This window comes from Chenopodium quinoa, unplaced genomic scaffold (assembly GCF_001683475.1).
Source record: "Chenopodium quinoa cultivar QQ74 unplaced genomic scaffold, ASM168347v1, whole genome shotgun sequence".
Classification (NCBI taxonomy): Eukaryota; Viridiplantae; Streptophyta; class Magnoliopsida; order Caryophyllales; family Amaranthaceae; genus Chenopodium; species Chenopodium quinoa.
In genome coordinates, this window is record NW_018742951.1 from 7,622,264 (window position 1) to 7,650,134 (window position 27,871).

Genomic DNA, 27,871 nt, shown 5'->3' on the forward strand with positions numbered 1-27,871 from the left:
AAGGGCCCGTTAACACTATTTTCCAACCAAAAATTTCCACAAACTGCTTTATATGATGATGATTGGTATAACTGTGAAAGATATATGCAATTTTTACAGTTATTATATAACATGACGTATTGTTTTTCTTCTTTTTACAATCCTTGTGCTCAAAACTTTCTTTCTAATGCATGTTTACTCACCCAACTTTTCGCTGATCATCGCAACCAAAGTGATTATGATCAGTATCTTCCAGCAATGGAAACAAAGTGGCGTAAATATTAAAGTGAAATTCCTTTGATTTATATTTTTGCTTCCATATTAGATCCTAGGCAAAAGTATGAAAACACATTTATGTTAGTTGACATTTACTTTCAATGCATGCTTCTTGACGATGATGTATAAAACTATAAGACTAATGTGAAGGATCAGTATTTTTCTTTATATAGAGTCCATGAAGCCAGATATGGCACCGTTCCTCGCTCAGGGCCTTCCCAACCATCCAAAAACGTAAGTAAGAAGGCCAACCATTTATTTTCACAAGCTACTAACTTGATTTCAAGGTTTTCAGGTGATTCATCAATCAGGAGAACGCAAAGCGACGTCTCGGAGTTGTAGATGTACCTGAGTTACGACTTCACCAAAGGCATGGACGACGATGAGATAAACAGCCTTGACCTCCTTGCATGGTGGAAACAACAAAGCGGGAAGCATCCAACTTTGGCGGCAATGGCACGAGACATTCTTGGTATCCAAGTCTCCTCTGTTGCCTCCGAACGAGCTTTTAGCGCATCCGGAAGGGTTCTGGACGATAGAAGAACAAATCTAAAACCCAAAACACTAGAAATGTGCGTGTGTTTCAAAGATTGGTTGGATGCGGAAAATCGCTCACAAGACCGTTCTTACGAGGACAACGACAACGATGAAGGAACCTCCGCTTCCGACCGTTCGGGTTCGGCTAGTTCCCAATCTATCCAACTAGCCGATGAAGCCGAAACCGAAACCGACGACGAAGACGAGCAAGAAGAAGAAGAAGAATAGACAATTTTTGTATATTGTACGATTTTAATCATTATCAATATTATCATTTACCAATTTTTGTTTAATACCATCATTGTACGATTTTTATCATTGTTATCATTGTACAATTTTCTCAACTCAAGTAATAATAATATGAAGTACGCATTATTAACATCCAAAGTCCAATTTGCCTTTTTTTTCCCGTTTTGTTATAATTTGAAAATTCATATTAAAAAAAATTAAAATTATACCAATTAGTAATACAAAATTATAGTTAATAAATCATAAACATTAAATTTTAAAGTAATAGTATAAAGTAAATACATAAATATAAATATTGAATATACAAAATTATAAAACACAAATATTCAACTTAATTTATTTTATACCTTATAATTTTATAACTTATAACTTATAAAACTTATAATTATAATTTTATAACTTATAAGTTATAATTATAATTTAAGTTATAAATTTTTATAACTTATAACTTATAATTATAATTTTATATTTTTATAAATTATATACATTATAATATAAGTTATAATTTTATAACTTATTTAAAAAAAAAATTAAAAAAAATCTGGAAACTGCCCAGCCCGTAGCCAGCCCGCCAGGCCGGCACGCAGGCCGGCATGTGGCAGGCACGGCACAAGCCCGCCAGGCACGAGGGCCGTGCCAGGCCATGGGCTGGCCTATGAAAATGGTCGGCACGGCACGACACGAGGTTTTGGGCACGGCGGCACGATCGGCACGGCATGCCGTTGACCGTGGCCCGCGGCGGCACGACACGGAACGATGCCCACCTTTACCCCCCACCATGACCACGATATCACCACCCACTACCACCATTTTCTCAGCCCCGCTGCCATCCCCTCCACTCACCAGCAGCGCAGCCCCCACCCCCACCTGTCGGAATCCCCCTCCCCACAACCTACCCGCTGACATCGGTTCCCCTCCCTAAATCCAGCACGATTACATATTCTTGTGGAAGCTACACCGGAATCCACAAACATGTTCTTCTTCCTTATTATCGCCGGAAACGGACTCCGATTCATATTCACGGCGGTGTCTGTTTGGAGACGTCGGTTGGTTATCGACTGAGAATCGAACCGATGACGGCGTAGTAGTAGTAGCCGCCATTGTTGGTACAGAGGAGAGAGAAAGCGAGTTTTTTCAATGGGGGTGGTGGGGATTGCATTGCCGGCTGGTGGAGGGATGGCAACGGAGGGGGATGCCGATGGAAATGGCCATGGGTGGAGACTGCACTGCCGACGGGTGGGGGGAAGGCGGCAAGGGCTGTCTGCAAAAACAACCATTGGTGGAGGTGGGTTACGTATGTATGGACGTACTGTGGGGGCTGGGGTTTTTTATGTTTTATATTAAAAAGTTGTTTTTTTGCGGACACGTGTCCTTTAACCCGCTGCAATAGGTTGGGTCCATTAAAAGCTAATGACCTCTAAAGTTCGGATAATTTAAAAATAATCCAATCCATAGTTAGAATTATTTTTATCAATTTTTCCAATAAAGAACACAAGGACTTACGTGGTTCGGTCAAATTAAACCTACATCCATAGGTGGAAGATTCGAGAGATTATTCACTATAATGAAGAAAGAACAAGAGAATAAAACAAGGAGTCCTAAATCTTAATAGCTCTCTAAGGTGTGATTTAATTGATCAAAAACACAAGAAAACCTTAATAAAACCCTTAATTGTTCCCTAAGTATACTCAAATAGCCGTCATATAGAAGAAATATAGTTTTAGGAAATATTGCATAAAACAATTACGCTTAAAACCGAACTAAAAACTGAAATTTCAGACTAGACATGGACATTCGTGCCTATTTTTGGCACAGACGTGCCTGTTCGAGTACTCCGTTAGCAAACTTCCAACATCGTTAGCTCAATTCTTCGTAAAATGACCATAACCTTTTCGTTTCTTATTGCAATTGGGCATATGACCTATTGTTAGAAAGCTCTTGAAATAAGCTATCATCTCCAATTTGAATCACCTCAAAATCACTTATAGTTTGAGAGATATTTGCATTTAAAGTTAGCCTTACTAGATTTCAATTCACAAATTAACAGCTAAGATAGTCGCTTAGATGGTAGTGGCTGGGAAGGTAGTGTGAGTAGGACGGTGGTCGTGGTGTATAGTGGGTGTTTGGGTTAAAGAGTGGTAATGTAGTTGGTAAAATCATGGAAGAAAAAGATGGTGTACCTTGATTTTTAATTTGTTATATTTTTACAAATTACTCTACTGGATTAATAAGAAACCAATGCCAAGTTGACGCATCATTTTTTTTAAGGACTATTTTGTGAAGGGTTATGCAAGTAGGGGTTGATTATTTTAAGTAAAATTGTAGTTGAGATTAAAATGAGAAGAGGTCAATAGTTGAGATCATTTTTGTTATTTTTTTCTATCAAGATGTATAAAAGCTTGATCTAATGTAAGTATACACAAAGACTAATCCAAAAGTATTTTACATGGTGATATATATTTTTTGTATATTGATTAAAAGTACAGTTTAAGTAAGCATATCAATAGTGTAAAAGTCAAAGTGTTACGATTATTACGAAATAAACGAAGTATTTAATAGCTTGTTTATGGACACATTATCTACAAGTATTTAACTACTAAAATTATTAGCTTGCCTGTTTGAAAAAAAAAATTATTAGCTTGCCAACTTGGTACAACACTAGTTTATACCATACTAATATGCGTATAAACAAGATTATCACTAGTATAAACAAGATTATATATGCATTAGTATAGGTAACACTAATAAGTGTTGGTACTTTTGCTACTGTAGTGGTGTCAATTCGGGTATTCGGGTTGAATTCGGTGAAGTTGGATCGCGTGTATTCTTAAACTTGGGTACGGTCATGCAAAAAATTATGTTCATGCGAGTCGAAATCTGAATCGAATATTTTTCGGGTCAGTTTTGAATCGGGTCAAGTCGGGTTGGGTAGGTGTGGTTTTGACACCTCTAAGTGGTACCCTATATATGCACATTAAGCAACACATAATGTATAGGGTAATGCATATTAGGTACATCTTATAAACTGGTATAAATTAGTGAATGTATGAGTAATTAATATTAAGCTATTCTCAATCTCAAGCTTCTTATGTACCCTTAAGGTTGCATTTTATCAATTTCCTAGTATATAATCGTTTATTTATTTTCATTTGGACATTAATTATCTGTCAAATCTTGTAAGTACCCAAAACACTTCTCATGGAGTCATGGGGTTATGATAGTAGCGTTGGCAAGATTGTGACTATTTTGTTCTAACTCATGAAAATCCAACATGAACTAGATTAATGCAATCCCAATATCTCCACATGTCCTCCCCTCACTGGCCAGCAACTAAACGGTCAAAAATCTTAAACTGCATGGCTAATACCTTGCCACCTAAGACACTACCAAAAATCCTCTCAAGCTAATAAGAAATCAGATAATGATATCCCCTTAGATAAGAAGATACAACATTTTTCCCTATATAAAACAATCCATATTATTACATTTATTTTCATCACTTCAACAAACATAAAAAAAATATTCTTGTTACATAATTGTTATAGTTCTTAGCTCGCCCTCTTAACAATGGCCTCCTCAACAATGGCACTTTCTTCCCCTTCTTTGGCCGGGCAGGCAGTTAAACTTAGCTCCGCCTCTGAAAACATCCTAGGTGGGGGAAGGATCACCATGAGGAAAACTGCAGGAAAGCCCAAAAATGTTTCATCAGGAAGCCCATGGTACGGCCCAGACCGTGTTAAGTATTTGGGCCCATTCTCTGGTGAGGCCCCATCATACCTCACTGGTGAATTTCCTGGAGACTATGGTTGGGACACAGCGGGCCTTTCCGCTGACCCAGAGACCTTTGCTAAGAACCGTGAGCTTGAGGTGATCCACTGCAGATGGGCCATGTTGGGTGCTTTGGGCTGTGTTTTCCCCGAGCTCTTGGCCCGTAACGGAGTTAAGTTCGGCGAGGCCGTTTGGTTCAAGGCTGGGTCACAAATCTTTAGTGAGGGCGGGCTTGACTACTTGGGTAACCCAAGTTTGATCCATGCCCAAAGTATTTTGGCTATTTGGGCCTGCCAAGTTATCTTGATGGGTGCCGTTGAGGGTTACCGTGTTGCCGGTGGTCCACTTGGTGAAGTAGTCGACCCACTTTACCCCGGGGGTAGCTTTGACCCATTGGGCTTGGCTGATGACCCAGAGGCCTTCGCCGAGTTGAAGGTTAAGGAGATTAAGAATGGTAGGTTGGCTATGTTCTCTATGTTCGGATTCTTTGTTCAAGCTATTGTTACCGGAAAGGGCCCATTGGAGAACCTTGCTGACCACCTTTCCGACCCGGTTAACAACAATGCTTGGTCCTACGCCACCAACTTCGTTCCCGGCAAGTGAAGTAATTTAGTATGAATTTAGTGCAAATGAATCAAAGGTGTAACAATTTGAGCTTTGTATGCTTCAATGTACATGTGTTTTGATTGTTGAATGAATGTTCAAAATGCGAATTTTGTGTGCTTCTAATGTGACACATTGTTGAAATATTGTGACATCGCTTGAAATCAACTGCATAGTCTGTTTATTATTTGTAGTCAATCAGAATTTTTATGATTATAATCTAGAAAACCAAATATGAATAAATAAATAAATTACATATGTACCATAACAAAATAAATCATAATAAGAAGAATTTCTAATTGCATATACGTCATTAATTGTTCTTTATTTTTAAATCATCCTTAGATTCCTTACTAATAAACTAGCAGCCGAATTATTTATGTATAAATAAACAATTATAGTTGATATATAAATATGTATCGACCTAATGCAGGCATTCTTCCTCTATTAGACATATAAGCCATTTATCAGCTAATAGCAGACATCAATAAGAAGAAGACCTGCTATTTAAAAAAAAAAAACAGAACAATGACATCAATGGAGCTCTACTCGGCTGAGTAGTTCCCAGGATTATATCTGCTGAATTGCTAAGAAATGTCATTACTAATGCCACTCTCGAACGTTACAGATAGAAATGTAACCATGAGACGAGAAGTCTGGCCCTGGAAAAGCTTGTGTAGCTCAGCCAAAATAATCAGCTAAAAAAACCTAATGTACAGCATGTACCTGGGGTGTTTGGTATTGATAAAAAGGATGAAATTGAAGTTACATGTAGGTTTCCTGCGTTCAGAAAGATGTTGATAACTCCACAATTGTGGGGTTGGAGGCTGAGCTTTTGGCCTAACTAACTCGGCTACACAGGCAGGCTTGCTTATAAGGAATAGGGCTTTGCTGATGAGTATTACTTGAGAAGCATTTCCTCTGCATCGTATTATCTGGTTAGACTTTTATAGGATGAGGATGAAAAGACTTTCTTAAATGGACCGTCGAGGAGAATAAACTGCTCGTAAAATGTTTCCAGTGGTGTATATGGAGTAGTTCTCAAGGTTGATTAAGCACAAGTGCAGGAGGCTCGTAGCAGCAACATCTACTGCTTCCTTAATTGTTTCTCTAATCCTTTGTTTTGGTTACTCAGCTAACGTCATACAATCACAATAAAAGGATCTTTTTACCTGCTCGTCACCTGTTATACAACCTTGGGTGGAATCGTTAGTTCCTGTGGAAATCGAACCATAAAATCTTGTGATATGTAAAGAAAAGAGATTTATAGCTGGCGTTACCTCTGTATCAACTAAACAACAATATAATTTAGTTAGATTGGTTTAATTTTCACAGGTGACCAATCAATCTAAACAACAATCATGGGTGAACAGCAAATCTCAACATTAAATATATCGAGTATTAAACTTTTGTTCTTTCTTCTTACATCTGTTTATTATATACACTGTGGTAAACTCGACTCCTTCCCCCTCAAGAAAAGGAAGAACTTTCAATCTACGCATGTAGGTGATAAAATTCTGTACAGAAACAGTACCAAACATTCCTCCTCTGTTAGGCAAAAAGTACTGTGCAACAAGAAGACAAGCTTCTAGAAATAATGATGTGGAGCTCTCTTCAGCTAAGTAGTTATCCAGATTTTGTTCAATTGTCAAGTAATAGACTGCTCTCAAATATAACCGAAAATGATGAGGCCTCACACAAGAAGTAAGCATATCTGAACCTTGTATAGTCACAAGTGACGTTACCATTGCGGACTTGCAGGGTACATTGCGCCCTTGCTCCTGTTCTACAACTGTGGTTCCAGATATTAAGCACGTTTTGCAGCCCTTGCTCTAGTCACTGACTTCACATAAAGCTCCTCATACTGCTCAGCTGAAGATTCCCAGCTAAAATCCATATTCATAACCTTCTGGACAAGGTGTTCCCAACTCTCTCTATCATTTTTGTAGTATTGTATGGCACGGTCCAAAGCCCCGTTAAAACCCTGCAAAAAATCAAAAGAGCATCTCATGTCTTCAGACCTAACAAACAATTCGGTTCCATATAAATACTATTGATTCACTGTCATCCAAAACATTAGAAGAGGCCAGCGTCCATGAGAAGATAAAACTAATGTTGCAGTTTTGCTTACCTGTTCATCAGGTGACAAGAACGTAAATCCATTCCGGAACTCAGGTGGTATTGTTTCATCATCAACATCGAAAACACTGCAGATTAACAAAATAGCACGACTTTGAAAGGGTAGCCTAACTGAGTAAGAACCTAATGATAGAGTATATAAACAAAATATATTGCTATGTTTAAGAAATATATTTGTATACATCTTTTGTTAGTTTCGTAATATACTTTGTTCCAAAATAATCGCACAGCTTAATTTTTTTCACTATTTATGTACTTCCTTGATAATTCTTGATCTGTGCACCCGGGTGCACCATGCTCAAGGTGCACCCGGTCAAAAAAAACAAAAAAAAAAACCTAGCAGAAAGAACATTGTTATAAATTATAAAGAAACATTGATATATACATATAAAAGAACACGTCATTACTTTAATAGGTGAAAATGACCCCTAAAACCTTTAATGGAATATTTTTTTAAGCACGCAAATCGAGAAAAAAAATTAATAGGTGAAAAGTGGACCCCACTAATGGTGACCGTTAACGGCAAAATAACGGCAAGGTCACTATTGCTACATAATTGTAAGTTGAAGGTTACATTGTGTAACTTTTAAAGGAGGGGGCACAACTTAGAAAAGGGTTATAGTGTAGAATTCCCCTAAAACAACTATAATACCTAAATGTATATAGAGGAACAAAAGAACATAAGCATAGAAGATAATATTATTCAACTAAAAGAACATACTTTGAATTATTGAAACACAAAGAACATTTTTTATCTACATATATTAAAGAACATAGTTTATAATGGGAAATTTTGAAAAATACCACCATGTATTGTTCACATTTTGTACAATACCACCTTAAGTTTTTTTTTTTGTTTTTTTGTTTTTTTATTGTATAATACCACCTAGTTTTCTCAAAAACCTAAAAAACTCCCACCGCTTTTGCCCAACTCTCCTATATGACGTCACGGTGGGTCCTACTAACCATTTTTCCTTCGAATTTCACCTTTCTTCTTCCCTAATCATCCTAATTAACCAATTATACCCTCGATTTTGCATTGTCGTTTGGCTTGAAAAACAAATTAGCGAATAAAAACCCTAAATAACGCCTAATTGATTTGCAAATTGATATTAAAATTAGACAAAGAGGAAGAAGAAGGAAGAAGAAAGGTGAGAATCGAGGGAAAAGAGAGGAACAATTGTTAGTGGGACCCACCGTGACGTCATATAGGGGAGTTGGGCAAAAGTGGTAGGAGTTTTTTAGGTTTTTGAGAAAACTAGGTGGTAATATATAATAAAAAAAAACTTGAGGTGGTACTGTACAAAAGGTGAACAATACATGGTATTTTTCAAATTTTCCTTTATAGTGTAAAAAACACATCGTTCATACCCAAAGAATATAATGATCAAACTCAAAGAACATATTATGCTCGCGTTTTTTGCAAATGTCTATAATGTTCTTTTTTTTTTTTATCCGTGTTCTTCATACATATGTGTAATATTCTTCCGGGTGCACCATCCGAATGTACCATATTCCTTGACTTGTCTTAAGTTGTTCCATTTTAACTTGCAAGTTTACCAACAAGTAACTTTGACCCTTTATATCTATATTGTGTGATTGCAAAAATTATAAAAAAAAGTTGAGACGATTATGACAAACCCAACTTAATTATGTTATATGATGGTCATTTTGAAATGGATGAATATTATTAATGTCAAAGTGGAGCACTCAGAGACAATTTTAACTTTGATTAGAGTTATTCACCAACATATAATTCCTCCGTCTAATAATATTGCAACAAGGATGAAATTACACATCCCAAACAATAACAATAACAATAACAATAACAATAACAATAACAATAATAATAATACGTATATATTTAAGGTCAAACTTTTTGTCAGTGCCACATTTGACAATGTCAGTTAATCTTTGGACTAGAAGTAGTCATTAGGATTCTCATTAAAAACCCTTATTATTTAACTAGCCATGACTTTTAGAATGCATGTAGGCTAACAATAACAAATCAATACCACAATTTCCATCATTTTACTAACTACCCAATTTTTAATTTTTTTTTTCCTATTGAAAGTACCCTAGCCAATGGGCAAATACTATTATTTTATGGATGAGAATAATAGAATATTTATTACACATTAGGGATTTAAAAATAACATTCTCCCTCTTCTTTTTTATATCTTCCTATCTGTTTTGATATGTTCTTTTTTATCTTTCTACTTTGTTTTATTCCTTTTATGGTAAAAAAGTTTCCACTTTTATCACTTCTTATTCCACCACATAGTCTAAATAAAAGTATATAATAATACCAATACTTTTAAACAACTTTCTCTCTCCTACCTAAAAGAAAGGGAGACCCACTTTTCACTTACTATTTCATTTCATTTGAGCAATAAGTAGGAAGGAAAAAAAAAAAAAATTGAGGGAGAAATTAAATTTTAAAAAAATCAAAATTTATAATTGAAAGAGTAGATTCTATAATGTAATAAAAACATAATAGAAAATGACATATAAACATCTTCCTCACCTTGTTGATTGCCAATTAAGTACATTAATAATAAATAAAGAATTTGATCAAGTATCAAAAAGACAACTATTAAGATATTATATAAGAAAAGGGATACATTAGAAACTTTAAAGCATTAGATTAAAAATAAGCAAAAAAAAAATAAATATAACATCAACCAAATGTGTGGTAACTGTAAGATCAGTAAGTTGTTATGTACGTATATACTATGTAGTTAGTACTCATTTAATTACAACCAACGATAATGTTCATTACTCTAAAGTAAATGTGTAACATGGTTATACATAAGAGTGATTTTTGTTATCATTATTTAATTATTTTAAAAATAAATAAATAAATTAGTAACAATTCATGTAGGCCATTAAAATTAAAATTTGTCACGAATTTTGCTAAATATTAACTTTTTAATTATCTTTACATAAGATTTGCTTATTATCTTTCAAGTCATATAAAACATAAAATAGATAATTTATCATGCGTAGATTTTAGTGCTGCTCAATTTTTTTTCTTTTTTAAAATGTGTCAAATTATTTTGTGTCCTTAGAATTTGTTAAAAATGCAAGTGACACTTTAGTTATTATGGGAAAACAATTAATTTGATATTATAGTAGTGTTTAAATAATAATAACAGACAATTAGGTATTTTTAGGCGGACTGATCACCTCTCCCCTAATATAATAAAGATAAAAAAAAATACTCTAATCATATTCTTTTGATAATCTTACATAATATCAAGAGCATGTTAGATCTTAGCCTCTTACGATCTTTTATAAAATAATTCTTGTTGGCTGATGGGCTAACGAGGTAAAGCCATTATCAAGATTCAAAGACAATTATCCAAAAATCCAGATCTTTTTTTATCATACGACCAAGTGACCAACTCATCAATTCCAATGTAAACAAGAATATGTACCTGTCATTTAAGCCACCAGTCTTTCTTGCAATAGGTATCGCACCATATCTCATTGCAATCATCTATAATATAAGTAATTACAATCAGTTTTGAAATCCTACCATTGATGATAAATCCAAATTACATAAATGAACAGGCAAGCAGGTGTCCAAATTTGAATTATCCCTATGCAAAAATTTGATGGTCCCAATAAAAAAAAATAAAAAAAAAAATGGTCCATTTTACTTTAATGGCCCCAATGTATTTTATTCCAAAAAAAAAAAAAAAAAAAATGGCCCCAATGAACTTTATTCCAAGAATCTCCCCTTTCCTTAAGTTTCGTAAAGAATTTTAAATGGAACTAACATTATGAATCGGCGGAAGTAATTAAATCAAAAACCCTCAATTGTGTACTTAAGATTATTTTCAGAATAAACCCCCAAATTTGGAACTTTATTGAAAACATTGCAAGCATTTTGTTGTAAAGAGATAAAAGTATTGAAAGCATAAATGTATTCAAGAAAAGAAAAGAAAAGAAAAGAAAAGAAAAACACTATTAGCACTTAATTCTTGTCACATTGTAAAAAAGACGTAGCACTAAAATTTGAACTTTTGAGAGCTTAGGAAACAAACAATCTAGATAATTTTTTATAAATCTTTCCTATCCATGACCCAAATGCTCTCATATCACTAAAACAGTAAGCACATATATCAACTATGTCGAGTGATTTAGTACATCAAAATTAAGTCCAAAACTAGGCACCTTAATTTTGGTCAATATCATACAATTCATACCACCTACATGACGTACTCATTTTTCCCAACGCACTCTCCCTAGTGAACCGCATATTTTAGAATTAAACAGGGAGATAAGAGACAAATACACATAGCAACTCTGGATAGCAGTTACTGAATAGGATGCAACACCAAAATTAAAGCTTACCTGTGTCAGCCCACATGGCTCAAAGATAGATGGGATGATGAATATATCAGATGCAGCATATATTGAACGAGAAAGTAACTCGTCATATTTCAGTATCAGCCGCACATTATCATCATTCTGAAACTGGCTCGCAATGCCCTCAAATTCTCTCTGCATAGAAGGCAATTAAATTTTTTATATTAGCGCAAATTTGACATGCACAGAAAACCAAATATCTGGGTGATATCAGAAAGACATTGTGATGCTACAGCCCAAAAATATTCGCAATATTAAATCTCTCAATAACTGGGTGCTTCGCAGTCCTGATATTCAATGCGACAACAAGAAAATACACTTCAAGGTGGAAACGTGAAGGTCTCCAAGCAGTTGAGCAATGTTACTATTCTAGATCCTCTAAATAGTATTGAAGTTGTCATTCAAGGCAAATTATTTATCATTAAATCCCACTGCACTGCCAAAAGTATTAGTTAGATAAACAAAGTGATGCTGCAGCTCACTGAGTATAAAGAAATTATTCCATCAAGCAACTGGGAGCCTCCATTCTTGATCAATGCAGATCCCCACAGAAAAGATATTAAAGTAAACATCAAAGTGGAAGTACAGGGGCCTACAAACTATGTTACTACTTACTAGCTCTCTACATGAGATCCTCAGAAAATACTTCAAATGAATTAGTAATCAGCTCCTCCCTTGGATCTGCTTAAAGTGTCAACTGAAATATTGGTCTGATCCTCTCTTTGTTCTTTATCAAAATGCAATATCACTTAATCAACTTACACAACAACCACCATATAAAGAAACTTCTTATTTATTCTCATAAATTAGCCAGCTATGACTCTTCCAAATGCCCTGTAATATGTACAATATTTAAAAGAAATTTTCATCAAGAAAGTGTTAGTTTCAAGGATATGGAGCTATTGAAAAAACAAAAAAAAAAAAAAAAAAAAGTTGTTAATTAGTTTAGAAATACCTAATGTGGCTCCAGAAATTTCTGTAGGCTATCCATGAAAAGACCAATCTGAAAGTTTTTCTGACTGGGGCACATATAGGGCATGATTTAATTAGGGGTAAGTCAATACATTAAGAGGTGATAAAACTTAAAAGTCAAACTAGGGTAAGCAAAGGCAAGTAGAGGTGGTGATGAAGGGGATGAGGTGATGGTACACGAGATAAAGTTGTGGCGGTATAAGGAAGAAGGAAGTGGGGGGGGGGGAGTGAATCATCATTCTCATTAGGAGTGTGATAGTTACTCAACACCCTCACCCCCATTGTGTTACCAAATAAGGATAATAGTCCCACCCTCCCATCTCATCACACAACCACTACTTCATCCCCCTTACAAATATCTCTACTTACATTAATTTTTTTTAAGTTGATTTAATTACCCTTTTAATGAATCACCCCCAATCCAAGCATGATCTAAGGGTACAACTATAAAGGCAATGTAATTGAGCATTAATTGCATGAAATAATTAACAACTGCAGCTGGGCAAGTATATCTATACTTGCATGCAATATTGTCCTGACATCATGATTTCAAGCAATTGCAGTGTCTTATACAGTCTTTCCTACTTAAAACACTTTAAAATAAATTACCTATTATTTATTGAAAAAGGTTGCTCTCTTTAAAGGAGTAAATATCAAAACCCAATGTATGAAGGTAATATCCTTATAAATCTTATCCCAAGGTCTATTTACATTAAAATGTATCTCATGAGTAAAATTGCCCCATAGCAGGTTAAAGTTACCTCAAAATTGGTTGAAAGTTACCCTAAAACTATTCGATAAATACTAATATTACTTTACACCTGATGTACACAAGTTTTTGTTCCTACTTATCCTTTTCATAGCTTGGAATTCTATTTTTTTTTCCCTTTTAACTATTGCTTACTTCCAGTTTTGACCATAGCTTTCATGAACTCTGTATACTATCAAAACCCTACTCCACAACCCTGATGGGGCCGAAATATTGAATGTTCTTTGGTTATAAAGTCCCAATTCCCAAACTTCCAATCACTAGTCAACCATCTAGGTCACTTATATATTCAGATGCAGCAAACAATTATTACATTTTAAGATCAAAGGTTTAAGGGTAACACACTGTCCGTAATAACAAGAGTAAGGCTGCGAAGATATGTCCAGCATAATCACACCCTATGCAAGTGTCTTTTCGAGGCATTGAAAAAGTATGACAGCAGCCTGCTAAAGGCATAACCGCATAAGAGTGATATTAATGTACATTAAAAACTACCCCTTGGGAGTAATCAGGTATTAAGATTCAGACTTAAAAAGAAGACTCAAACCATAAGGCTTCTTTGCCAACTAGTGATTCACTGGCCAGTTGGCCACAGATTACAATTTTGCTACATATAGACCATGCTGCTTTGATAACCTTAAAATCATTTGCATCAGCAAGAATAGCATTTCACATAGATAAAAGAGTAAAGAACATGTAACTATCAACTAATCATTGTTGCTGAAACCAACCTGAATATGATGAACAGGACTGGAGCCAAGAAGAACAAATTGCCCTCCAAGCTCTATTGTCCGATATATAGCATGTCTTATTAGGTGTACCCCCTTTTGCGGAACCAACCTCGTAATGCAACCAATCTGCTCAACCAAAAATGAAGAAATTGCTGCAATCAAGAACTGTTGACAGGCTGGATGAAATCCAACAAAATGACAACGATCAAGGTGGAAAGTAATTATGTCAGCATAATTGTTCAAGTATCTAATCTTAAACCACTTAGTTCACCCTATTTTTACAGGCAATAATTTGTGTCAGCATAATGAAAACACCTATTTTTGATTTTATTGTACCTATTAGCCACTTCCTCGGATTTTGTAGTTGTTCCCTGTTGAATTTTGATGCTATTCACATTGTTCATAAATAGATTTGTATGAGAAGGCTAATAAGAAAATACATTAATTTTTAATTTTCTATGGTTAAAAGTTTCAGAGATTCATGAAAGAAATACTTACATAAGAAGAAATTTTAATATATAAATCAACCAAGAAAAAAGCTTACAGTAATAGGACAAGGTAGCCTAAGAGAGTAACCAAATCACAAATTACAAATTGATCCCTTCAATACTCCCCAGTTGACATTTATATTAATCAATAAATTCATGAAAGAACTGTGGTGCAATCAAGTGCTGCATGATAATAATTATTAAGGTAGAAGTCAGAAAGGTCAGTACTTCATTCAATGAACAAATCAAATGTCATACGGAGTTACATTTATAGTTTAAACTGCAAAATTAAAGCAAACACAATAAAACACTTTAAAGTTCAACATGGCAGCTTCACCCAATAATAAGAGTGTAAAAATACCATCATACAACGCAATATTGAAAAATAAATCACATGAGAACTATATATATGGCGGAAATAAAATAAAAAAGAACAAATGCCAAATTCTTGAAGCTTAGTGGATGCACATTATTCAATAAAAAATAAAAAAATAAAAAAGGTTAGCATCTAATAGCCACAGAGTACTTCAGTAAAAGTACCAACCAAAGGTCGTGTAGAATCTGAAAGAAGAAGTCCAAGACGTCTTCTTAGAGCTTGCTTATTCGCTGCTTTTCCCTGAAGATCACTTGAATTGTATTGCACTTCAATCCGTGAATCAGTAGAAGGATTCCATGTATCAGTATCAATGCCATTAAGGATTCCTATGAACTTTTTAGAGTGAGAATTAAGTGTTGAGTGAAGGCCTCTCCCGCCCTGTAAAATTAGAAATGCCATGAACAAAGCTTCATAATCTGAAGTCTAAAACACAATCTAGGAATAACAATCCAATATGAATAATGCACTCCGGGACAAAAAAATTTATAAATACACACTGGACTGGAAATTGAATTCATAGTAATCTTACCATTTTATATTCTTTTTACATGGGACAGACATACTAGATCTTGAAGTTCTATCTTTCATGTGTTCAGTGTAAATTAAAGCTGACCAATTCCAGTTCAATTGGTTGAAAAGAAATTTTAGTATGACTCGTAGAATAATGAATTTTGAACAAAGCAAGATACCATCACTTTCCAAAAGAGGAGAATACAGAAGTCCCAGTTCACAAGTATCACTACTTGGTTTCATAAGTCATTGGTAGCTCAGATCATCACAGGTCCAATCTATTAAAGAAATGATTAAGTACTTGCATCTAACATTGATATTACCTTTTTTATATTAGGTTAAGTCATATAACTTGTAAAAGATCACAATTCAAAGGAAATTGAAAGATCTTCACTTGTCAAACCAGATGTAAACTACAGCTGTGCACTTATTGCATGTAATTAATAGTTGATCTTTGATTTAAAAAATTAATGAATCATGAATCTAACAGAGGGTTCCTTTCACTCTTGCTTAGTTGTAGATTAAAGGAACACATAAACAATAAGATATTCCCAATGAGTAGCTGAAAAAATGATGTGATTTGGTCTTATCTTCCTAGATGATCTCATTCATACCTCAGGGCTCCGAACCTCCTGCGCATAGGTGGGTGACACTGTTGTTACAATGTTGGAGAACACCACTGCACCCTGAAATATTATAATATGTCAAAATAAAAATACATAAGCAGACAAATCCTGACTGATAATAGATGATAAATTCTTCTACCTTGACAGCATTAATCCTATCATGAGCAGAATTGTCCTGCATCCTATCTGGCCTGTTGAGCTGATAAACATCAAGACCACAGGAAGCCAGTTCTGGAGCTGGAGCAGTGCCTTGATACTCAAAGTTGTGGCATGTGAAACAAATCCTAGCTGAATTTAGTCCCTTTGATGCATAGAGATCCCAGTACAATGGTGCCTATACAGCATCAGTAACTCAATTAGTATTTACAACATGTACACAAGAGTGTGGAGCCTGAAGTTGTCGTGCACGTACAACAAAAGCTGTCTGCCAATCATGGCAATGTATTATATCTGGCTTCTTCCCAGCTTGAAGAAGTAATTCAAGTGCGGCACGACTGAAAAATGAGAACCGCTTGAAGTCATCGTTCTCCCCATAAAATTGTCCCCTCCAGAAGAATTTATCTGGATGATATGGCTCAACGAAGTAGACAGGAAGACCTGCAAATAACTTCAAGAAATCAGGAGAGATTGCAGGTGAATCCATATCACAAAAACAGTAGCAGTTGCCCTGATTTTATCACAAAGTAGATATGTTGCATGATTGGAGGAAAGAATAGAAAAGGTTACAAGATAAGCTTTCAAATTTAATTTTCATACCGTATTCATTTGATATAGACAGATGATAAGCGGATTTGATATAGAAACTATCAGTACAAGAAATGTATACAGGCTACAAGTGTGTATAAGATACTTCACCTTCAACTGTGCCAATCCAAATCTTGTTTTTGTATAATTGTCCATCAAAATATGACTCTACTTCCACGTCCAAAGCCTGAATGAATAAACAATAATATATGAGGATACACACTTAAGGATGGTGATATTCGACCATAATGCAACAATGTTTAGTGTACCCGCAAGTTATGAATGAGATCATACTGCATACAATCATATTTAGGAAGAATAATTTCCACGAGATGTCCTTTCTTCTGAAGTGCTTTACCAAGACCAGTCACCACATCTCCAAGACCTCCAACCTTCAAAGAATAGGAAAGAAAACATTGCAATTTCAAGAAGTTATTTTTAAAAACAGTATGCAGATAAAATATTAAACAAGGAGATTTGAGCACCAAAACCGGAACTCAAATTTACATCATTCCTCAAATTTACCCCAAAACCCCCGTTTAAATACAAAACCTTACGATGTCCCCTTTCAGATACCGAAATCACAAGAAAATAGCCATCTACTCACTAGTCCCTTGAAATCAAATGCGAGGTACTAAACGATTGAGTTATTTCAGTCTCCTTTTTACCCTCCTAGAACACTCCTCCACCTGCAAAAACTTGGGAGCTTTCCATGTCCTCAACCATGACTTGACTCTCAAGATCAATTTAGGATCATTCGATCTTCATTTGCCTAGGATCTTGGTAATGATAAGAAATAAAGTGCAAGAGTCTGTAATTTCAAATTTTCAATAACTCTGTTTCCAAAGAGTGAGATTGGGAAATAAGAATGTGTTATGGACTAAAGAGATTCATCGATCATCATAGTTTCTCAATTCCTCACCATAACCCTCTCTTCTTATTGACCCAAATACTCTTCTAATCATACGTAGTAATTTTCCTAATAATTTTCCTTATTCAATTAAACCTAAAAATGAATGTATAATTTAGATTAGTTTGATGAAGTTTCTTACCAAGTGATGGATCATTTTAAAAAAAAATAATGCCTTTTAGATACTTTTGTTTTTCATATTTAAGTCCACTAAGAATATAATAGTTTAATAGTTTATTTTTCCCCTGTAACATAATATGTTTGTAAGATCAATATTGAGATATTTTAAAGCAACATGAGGACTATTACACCATAGCACCGGAGGAATCGTTAAATTTATGAAACACATGTGCAACAGTTAGTGTCAGCAAAGCAAAATCTACAGAAGAAACCATATGCCTTTTTATATGTGAAATCAATCTGGATGAAATCCAAGTTTACAAACAACTTGTCTTCAATTCGGGTGAACGTAGTAAATCATAAGTTGGGAAAATAATAGAACAAAGTTCAAATTAGCTTAGTTGAAAAATAAAAATCACCAAACAATTCAAAACCTTATTATCTCCAAATTGTAGTACCCGACAATACTTTTTTATTGAACACAATTGGAAATAACAAATTACATAAAATACAAAATAAGTGAGCTTTTGAATAAAATGATGGATATATTATGAAAACTGAATGCCTTAGACCATGTTAAGTGGTGAGAGCATGAGACCCAAGTTGGATCTCAAAAACATTTCATATCCACTTATTAAGCTCCAATGATGAAGCTCAAAATCATTCTTTTTTTTCAGAAACTCAATAGTCCAATGGTGAGTCTCAAAAATAACTCCAAAATGTGCATTAATTCGATATTTATATTTTATAAAATCAAATTTTCACTTTTTCTAGAATAAAAACTACTTACAAAACTTATTTAATTTGGTAATCTTCTTTCTTTAAAATCTTTTGTTGACAACACACTCTCCCATTAATCCCTGGGGAATGGTCATTTCAAAAGTGGCTTAGTAAAAGAGATTTTAATGCATGATCGTAGTAACACTAATCAAGTGGCCCAGAAAGATTATACATTTACGCACTAAATCATACTAATTGTGTCACAAGGTACTGTCTAAATGCCGACTGTTAATGTAGAGTTGGACGGAAGACGACTATGCAACTTTTTTATGTGCTGTCAAGTGAAATGTTTATTCTATGGAGTGAGTGGCAACATAATAAATTTCTGGACCACTTGTTATTCTCAGGTACCTATAATTAGAATATAGAAATGACCATGATTTTCAAAGTATAATACTCCCTAAGTCTTCTTTATTTGCTGAATATTCCTTTATTTGCTCCTCTCATGGCAATTCTTCCTTCTACTTTTTCTCGTATATTTGACCCCACACTTGCCAATTCACTTTCCTTTCTTAGATTATCATGTTAAAATTGAATGTAGAAATTTTAAAAAAAGAAAAAAGAAAAAAAAAAAAAAAAAAAAAAAAAAAAAAGAAAAGAAAAGAAAGAGGGACTATACTCTTCAAATTATAAAAATGATAGGGTACTCGAGTTGTTTTCTGATGAACTTGCGCCAGATGGTTCTACATACATCACTTAGAGTCGCACATGCATGGGGCCATGGGCACATACACACGGTTATATACATTATAAGAGCACTTTGCTTTACCAATTATGGCATTTGGATGTACCTTTGCAACTGGTGCCATCTCCGCTGCAATGTGAATGACATGTAATGCAGACCTGAAGATATAAGGTTCTCCTGAGCATAAGTAATATATGGAAAAGGAGATATTATTGATTTAAAGAAATTGGCCAACACACTGAGAAACATACCGTGTAGAAGCAGATGTCAGACTCAAAAATTTGGCCAACATTTCACGTTCAGTCATTTCCTTACATTCCAAGTATACATCACAAACACTACGATCTCTCTTCCACACCATTTCCCTCAACATATCTGCATCATTTGAAGACAGTTTTTTCTCAAGCAACCATCCATCGATCATTAGAAGCATTTGACTCCAAAACTCCCAGGGCATATCATTGACAGGTCCCTCAGTAGCTCTCTCCTCATTCTCTTGCTTCAAATGATTAAGCGTATCTTGAAATTCCTTCATTGATTCTTGATACATGTGAATATAAGAGTTTATCTCTTCATCTGACCTTTCAAGGCGCTCCTCCAACAGCTTTACTTTTTGCTGCATTAATTCATTGTATTGCTGCATCTTCTCAGTTGACATCCTAAAATCATTTGCCTCAGAAAGAGATTCTTCCAACTTCTCCACCTTCTTACGAAGCTCCTGATTTTGCTGCAGTACTAGTATGGCATGTTCAGCTTGCTTGGTTGCATTATCAAGCAATGCTTGCAATTTCTGTACTTTCTCACTCAAATTATTATATTCATATTGCAGGGTAGAAAGTTTAGTTACATCCTCCTGAGATGTTGCAAGTTTACACTCCAAATCTTTCACAGTTGAAAGCAAATATGAACGCTCCTTCTCCTGTGAAGGCACTCGTTCATCTGTTATGCTGACATTACTAAGTTCAGCTCTGAGGGAAATTATATTATCTTTCAAAGAAACATTCTCTGCCTTAAGAGAATCAAGATCCTTGCTTAGACTATATAAATCACTATTTAATAAATGAGGATCTTCATTGCCAGAAGTTTCTTGTACTTCTTCGGCATCACTCTTCGAAGATTCCTTCCTCAACTTCTCCAACTGATCTTGAAGAAGCTCAACCTGTATCTTCTCCTCGGCAGCAACTTTGATTTTAGCATCAGTTTCTGCTACTTTCAACTCCAAGGCATTAATTTGTCTTTGCAGCGCTTCCTTCTCTTGTAGAATCTTCTCCAAATCTTCAAGTGCTCGAATCCTAGCTTGATTGAGGAGGAGGACATCTAATATATGACCAAAAACCAGCATGAGTGAGAGTATATTCATATGTAGCGTGATATGAGTGTTGTTACAAGATACACAAAGAGAGCTTGCCTACTTCCAATTTAAAATATAAAATTAAATAAATAATAAGAGAGATAGAGAGAGAGAGACTACTTTTCTCAGCACTCCTTATCATTTTGATCAAATCCTCAAATTGTAGAGATGAAAGCTGCTCACCACCAATTAAGTTCAAGGACTGAAATTGGAAAAGAATAGTCACATTTCATAATTCATAGATGAAGCAGGAAAGAACAATTAAGTATAATTGTAACTTTCAGAACACTTCTAATCAAGGGATAAAAATATACAGCAAAAGTACTAAAAACTGAGCATCACAAGTGACTTTTGTACCAAAGAATAGCAAAGGTATGTGTCCACAAATAAATTTGCAATCATAACTAGTCCTATTGATATACAACAAAATTAAGTAAACAAAAAGGGTCACAATGCTACATATTTGGTTTCTTTCCAAACCCATTTGTGACCCTTTTCTGTCAAAATCCTCTCTATGTCTACCTCTCCACTAAAACCACTTCTGGCCATATGTTCATCAATACTGCACTCATTATTTATTAAAATTTCTTGAGAGTGCAAATTTCTCTTGACTAAACCAAAGATTGTGCACACAATTTTTAAAGCATGGGGCCAGCTGTTTGTGAACAAGAGAGCACAGCCCACATGGCCCTTTAACAGCGGGAAATAACACATTTGCACTTGGCAGAATAGGCTAAAAATATCAAGTGCAAACATTCCACAATACTGAGATATGGATAAAACAAAATCAACTACCCGATATGATTGCTACACAACCTTTCCTCTAACAAGTAAACTGGTAGCAAGAAATCCGAGAATTATTCCAATTCCAATCATCTACAATTCCAAATGGGCCCATAGCATAAGCAAAACATAGAGGCTACACGTAGCATCATAAAGTTATACAGAGTTATAGACACCAAGGAGATAACCTTCTTAGTATAACTTTTGCAAATATCTTGTTATTTGAACTTGTGTAAAAGTCTATAGGTATTTTACATATGAGTGTCACGGCTGTCACCTGACAATTGTACATTTTATAGTCATTATAAGCATTTTACAAGTAATACAAGCACTCTGTAAAGCATTCCACTCTCTATATTTCACTACTCTTCCCATGCTTGAGCTTTTCTAAACACTACTTACTCTAGCTAAGCCATCAGGGAGACTTGACATTTCTTCCGACATGTTGGACTGGCAACAAAGTAACTGCATGTGCAGCTTTGTCTACCAACATTTTTCTCTTCTGATTGAGACAAACTATATTGAAGATGGAGAAAAGTCTAACACTAAGAACAATGTAGTAAGAGAGATAGATTACAACAGATACCTACTAATTTAATATCAATCTCCATCTCCTTGACAAGTGTCTATATCCCTAGGAGAGGCCAACTTTCCAGTAACATCCGTAATTCATAGCTTTATTAAGATTGGACATACAAAATGGCAAGCTAGGAATGTAACCCTGAGCATGGAGCATGATACTAGAATCATAATGTATTAAAAAAAAATGCTAAACCTGATCATCTTATACAAGGCAAGATGCATCAGATATGTTGTTTGAAAGATTGTTACAGGCATGCCTACCTAATTTGTAAGAGTATCCTATAAAGGAGCATAAGTGACGTTTTATGATTGCACAGGGCTCACATCTATCAAAATTATTTATCGAGGTAGCTAGTCTGGCAGACTGGCATCCAAATTGAATGACATGGACAATTGAGGTAGAGGTTGGAAAGAGAGGGAAAAAAAGGAGGGGGGGGGGGGGGGGTTGCTGGAATTTAAATGATGAATCCCTAATAACAAGACTACCTCTCCTTATCAGTTGTCAGGTCCAAACAAACCCTTACTAAACTCAATGACACTGAGTTTACTAACATATATTCATAAAATTACGTTTACACCCCACTGGAGTTCAACATGAAGAGCTTATTAAACCTCTCTCAATTATCAACATATGAAGCAAAAAGGTTCAGCAAAGATATTTAAATGATAATTTCTTAACAAGCTATTAAGCTTACCAAAGAATTATGATTGACACCGATATCATCGGTGTGAGACATCTTGGTGCTGTCTAGTTGAGTTATAATAGCACTGTTGTGACGTGGTGATGGCAACATCAGAGTTTTGTTATCTAACATCGGAAAGTTATCCAAATTATTCCCATTGACCTCCTTGTTGACTTCATTGTTTAAGTCATTCTGATGTATGCTCTCTTGTTTAGAACTTGAGACACCGTTGATTAAAGCATTCCCAAATTCAACATCTGCTTCGCCATCTGGTTCCAGATTTGCATCTATACGGAGTTTCTTAGGAGAGGTTTTCTTTACTTGTCGTTTTTTAGGTTGAGAACTGACATACACACAAAAAAAAAAATGGTAATTTAAGCGGAATATCCATGCAACAAGGGAAGATTAGACTCAAGAAATAGAAGAATTAGTTGCTGAATTTTAATAGAGAAACATTTATGTAAGACTATCTTACCATCATAAGACCACTTTTGTGAATCACTGAGCATGTAACCCCATCCCAATTTCTATCTCCCCTTGGCCCAACCCACCTACAATGTGGTCTTATGATGGTAAGGTGGTCATATTTAAAAATTTGTAATATTAATAACCTTTGTTTAAAAAGAAACATTAGATCCACACATAAACTAGTAATTGTATCCTTTGAAAATCTTAAGTACACATTTCATAAAAGAACTGATGATCATAGCTGAAAAATATGAGAACCATTCATTGAAACTATATTATCTAGATTCTGGCATGCATGAACTGATCCAATGAAAATTTACTAACTTATACCCTAATTGATCTAAACAACAGAGCTCCAAATGCATTGAATTTAACAGATATATATTACTTTTATAGGTCAAATTATATACTTGCATATAATTTTTTATTATCTAGTAGAGAATCTTAAGAGATTAAGGCTGACGAATGGAAAACTGAGGTCCCAATCCTAGCTTAGCCAACATTGAAATGTAAATTAGATGAACACTAGTGATTAAATATTAAATATAATTCCTGCCATTAATGAGTAAGTTAAATGATTCCAAATGAGAAAAGACAGATGTATAGTGTAATATCAATGTTAAATCAAAGAAAAGTATCACTTGTATTGTTTAGGATCCTCCTTAAACTAGCATATCTTATTTCTCTAGAACCCAACATTTTGTTCTGTAATTCCCAGAGCCGCTCCCCATGAAAAACTTCTTTTTGAGCCAACTCTTGAAGATTTTGAGTGAAACTCCTTAGGAAAAAAAAAAAGCAAAAAACAAAATAAAAACGTATTGAATATGGGATGGATAAGGCAAACAATAGATTGCTTTTTTGCTGGATACGCTAAAGAATTGAAAAGATGCACTTAAAAAGAGAATATACGTATGGATGCTAACTAACTATTGTGCATTTGACATACCATGAATTTCATATCGGTCAGTAGATATGGTATCAGTCTTTCATCAACTCAGATCAAAAACATACGAGTCATATTAACCAGTGCTAATAATCCTTCACGTGCAAGAATCAGGTTCAGGTAGCTAACAGACACATTCCATAACAGATTCACAGCTGATATGGAAACCACACTTGCATAACACCATTGCATGATGGAGTTTTACACCATTGCTGATTGCATGAAGGAGTTTTACACCATTTGGGAATGAAGTCGATGAACAGTTGAACACTCCCTTACATTTGATATTATTTTGAATTTAAAGTTGCAAATGTGACATTATCTTATTTGAATAGTTAATTTTAAGTACTCACAAGAGTCACAACACCCTTTTTAAAGAATTTATTAAAAATGCCTTTAAGCATTCTTTTCTTCTTGTAAAGCAACAATTACTTCACCCTTAGCTTAAACAACAGCCCGCAAACTAGATCACATATGAATCCAAGTGATATCTACACAGAATTTGGTAAGCGAACATGGAGGGAAAAGGAGGGGAGGGAAAGGGAGGAAATAAGTACCTATTTAAACAAAGTGTTAATCCTTAAAAAAAAAAATAATAATAAAAGAAAAAAAATTGGGAGTAGTTTTGTTAGGTAAGAATCTATTTGGTAAATCTTATTTTGTCTGAACTTGTCTCATTTGTATGTGACCTTGTCTAAAATTGACCCATTTTGAACTGAAGTGAGTTAATCAGAATTTATTTGAACTTATCCAAACTTACTTTGTCGGGTGATGATACACAAAAGAGTTCTGGAATCATCCCCAAAGAACGAAAGTAACTTACAAAATTTGAGAAGCAAACTACTTTGCAAATGTCAATCGATAAACATTGCATAAACAGAAATACAATTAATTAGGTAAATCCTAGAAAGATCTCCACCATATCAATAGTAGAGAAAAGTAAGAAAACCAACGACTAGATTCTTCCCATTTTCCTAGGACATGAAAGTTCAATGTTAATGCCACTAAACACACACACAAACTCGATTCTAATCAATTTCAGCCGAATTATTTATCCACAAAATCAATTGAATAAACAAAACCTTAAATCAAAAACTCAATCAATCGATTAACCAGTTCATAAATTCCAACAAAAATCACTCAAACTTCTAAAACAACAAACAAAAAAATTATAAAAAAAAATCGAAAAAATTAAAAAAAATTGCACCTGAGATTACGCTGTCGAATCTTGCAAGAAGCAGGAAGCAATCGATGATGATTACGAGAGAAATCAGCAGAGCACAAATTAGAGTGTTTAGTATTCAATCCAATCAAACCATGGCTCAAAAAACAAGAATTGAGTTTCGCCGCCATTGTTGGTGAGCTCACTCACATTCACATGAACTGTGTTAGATTACAGGAGGAGAGAGAAAATGAAGAAGATACGAAGATGACATGCAACGTTTTCCTCTCCACAAAACCTCTGTTTTCTTTTTATTTCTTTTTTTGAGTTAAACGAGTTGACTCAGTTATTATATTACGAGTTTATCCATTCAAAGTGTTTTATGGTCTCCACAGTTTTCGCATCTTTTTCACTTGCACTTCATTTAAGCCTTCGTCACCTTTCAAGCGCAATGTTTACCTTTGATTGCTATTTTTGTCATCTTTAATTTTCTCTTTTTGGCCCACGTGGAGCTCTTTTGACATAATTATTAGAGGAATTGAATTAATTCATTTATTGTTATGTTCGGCTTGATTGAATCAATATCTACTGCGGTTTTTTTTTTTTTTGAAAGATAAGTTATTTGAGTGAACTATTTTAGTGGAAAATTAGATTAGTACCCTGCATTGCACGGTGGTAATAAGTAATTTTTTCATATTTCTTTATCTTTGTTGTTGATAACATTTTAAAATAACTTGGCTTGCTTTTATATATATATATATAAAAAATTGTTTTATAATTATTAAAATGAACATGTATATAGTCCTTTTGTTAAATGATTATTATTAAATGACGCAACATAATATTTACTATGTTATGTAAAATATACTAAAATAATGGTTAGACAAAATATATTTAATGTTGCATTATCTATTGAGCTTATATATTTAGAGTGGAAGCGAAAAAAAGGTATATAATTAGCTATCAATATCTATATCTATTAAATATTGTTGTATTTTAAACATCCAAAAGTAATACGGAGTATACAACAATAGTGATGCCAATGTTAAGTTTCGTATTATAGTTTCAAACCTACTTGGTCCTAGTTTCTATCAATTAAAAAATAAAAATAAAAATAAAATAAATAAATGATGACGTCATATGTAAATTTGGAGGGAAAATTTTTAATGAGAGCTTGACACGTAAGACACTCCAAGAGATTGATGACATCAACATGTTTTGTTTTAGTAATAGCTAATAGATGATCCAATATGCCAACTTTCTCCTATGTGTTATACTGCTATTTAAATGTTTTTTCAAATCGGAAAAAAATTAGGTAAGTTGGACTTACGGTGAGTCCAATATATTTGACAATAATAATCTAATATCTGACAATAATATTCTAATTTGTGAAATTAATATTCTATTATATGACATTAATAATCTAATATTTGACATTAATAATCTAATGGAAAAATTGTAATACACCATAATTTTATGTATTTTGTAAATTATTTAATTAATTATAAAATATATTTTTAAGTGCTCAGTATTTTAATTTAAATATTTAAAGTGCTAAAGTATTTAAATTATTGAGTTTTATAAAAGTATAAATTATTTTGGGCTAAACGTTTATTAATTGTTTGGGCTCATTTAAACGATAGTATGTAAACAACCCTTATATACTCCTAGTGGACCTATCCATTTCATTTAAGTAAGCCCAATTCTTTTATTTGAACCCTTGTGAGTCAAATATTTCATGACTAAAGTCCATTTAATTACTAAGCCCAAACCCAATCTCTACTCTCTACTTTATAAATATCCCCCCAAACCCCAAAATTTTCCCACACAAAGAAGCTCTAGGGCTTTTATCGAGTGGTTTTTCTTGCGATTGTCGAGTGGTTCGTCCTCCTCTGAAGGGGTGGTTGGTTCGAGTAGGCTCGTTGGTCACTATGGCAGATGAGTTGTCGAAACGGTGGGCAAAACTAAGCATCACAGAAGAAGAGGAGGATGTTGCCGTGTTGGAAAAGAATGACGCAACTTTGAACCCTCGTAATCTTAATCTTTCTCTGGTAGGTAAAGTTCTCTCTCTCAAACCATACAATTTTGAGGCCATGCAAAATACCCTCAAGAAGGTTTGGTCCATTGCTCGTGGGGTTGTATTCAGGAGAATAGAGAATGATCTTTCCATTATCCAGTTCTTTCATTGGAAGGATATGTTGGATAATTTAGAGTGTTGTAGTGGAGAGATCGCTCCACTTGTTAGCGCGCTTGTGAAAGA

General features: G+C 34.3%; 2 protein-coding genes across 4 annotated transcripts; one reads left to right on the plus strand and one right to left on the minus strand.

Moving 5' to 3' along the window:
- The first annotated feature begins 4,517 nt into the window (after window positions 1-4,517).
- LOC110728613 (chlorophyll a-b binding protein of LHCII type 1-like) lies at window positions 4,518-5,558 on the plus strand. The gene has a single exon (XM_021908256.1). It carries the CDS (start codon window positions 4,609-4,611, stop codon window positions 5,410-5,412), a length of 804 nt encoding a protein of 267 aa, XP_021763948.1. The 5' UTR covers window positions 4,518-4,608; the 3' UTR covers window positions 5,413-5,558.
- Window positions 5,559-6,697: 1,139 nt separating this feature from the next.
- LOC110728614 (probable starch synthase 4, chloroplastic/amyloplastic) lies at window positions 6,698-26,019 on the minus strand. Of its 3 annotated transcripts, XM_021908257.1 has the most exons (16): window positions 25,657-26,016; window positions 23,051-23,381; window positions 21,111-21,192; window positions 19,891-20,956; window positions 19,746-19,797; window positions 17,414-17,536; window positions 17,256-17,331; window positions 16,813-16,997; window positions 16,540-16,734; window positions 16,389-16,460; window positions 15,433-15,642; window positions 14,401-14,526; window positions 11,914-12,063; window positions 10,992-11,053; window positions 7,544-7,619; window positions 6,698-7,396 (listed from the first exon to the last, which is right to left on the minus strand). In XM_021908257.1, the coding sequence occupies exons 1-16, from the start codon at window positions 25,800-25,802 to the stop codon at window positions 7,220-7,222; spliced, it is 3,129 nt and encodes a 1,042-aa protein (XP_021763949.1). In that variant the 5' UTR covers window positions 25,803-26,016; the 3' UTR covers window positions 6,698-7,219. The 3 variants fall into 3 exon arrangements, 1 of the variants encoding a protein (XP_021763949.1); XR_002512741.1 differs by lacking the exons at window positions 6,698-7,396; window positions 7,544-7,619; window positions 10,992-11,053 and adding exons at window positions 12,544-12,762; window positions 12,884-12,947 and having other exon boundaries at window positions 11,965-12,063; window positions 25,657-26,019; XR_002512740.1 differs by lacking the exons at window positions 6,698-7,396; window positions 7,544-7,619; window positions 10,992-11,053 and adding an exon at window positions 12,544-12,947 and having other exon boundaries at window positions 11,965-12,063; window positions 25,657-26,019.
- Window positions 26,020-27,871: the final 1,852 nt, after the last annotated feature.

Bases quoted from the DNA above. Each gene is read 5' to 3' on its own strand.
- LOC110728613 (XM_021908256.1), top strand. From the start codon at position 4,609: ATGGCCTCCTCAACAATGGCACTTTCTTCCCCTTCTTTGGCCGGGCAG.
- LOC110728614 (XM_021908257.1), bottom strand. From the start codon at position 25,802: ATGGCGGCGAAACTCAATTCTTGTTTTTTGAGCCATGGTTTGATTGGA. The intron at 16,461-16,539 runs GTAGAAGAATTT...ATAATATTTCAG, and splicing joins ATAGGATTAATGCTGTCAAG to GGTGCAGTGGTGTTCTCCAA. The intron at 14,527-15,432 runs GTTGGTACTTTT...TTGGTTGAGCAG, and splicing joins CAGATTCTACACGACCTTTG to ATTGGTTGCATTACGAGGTT.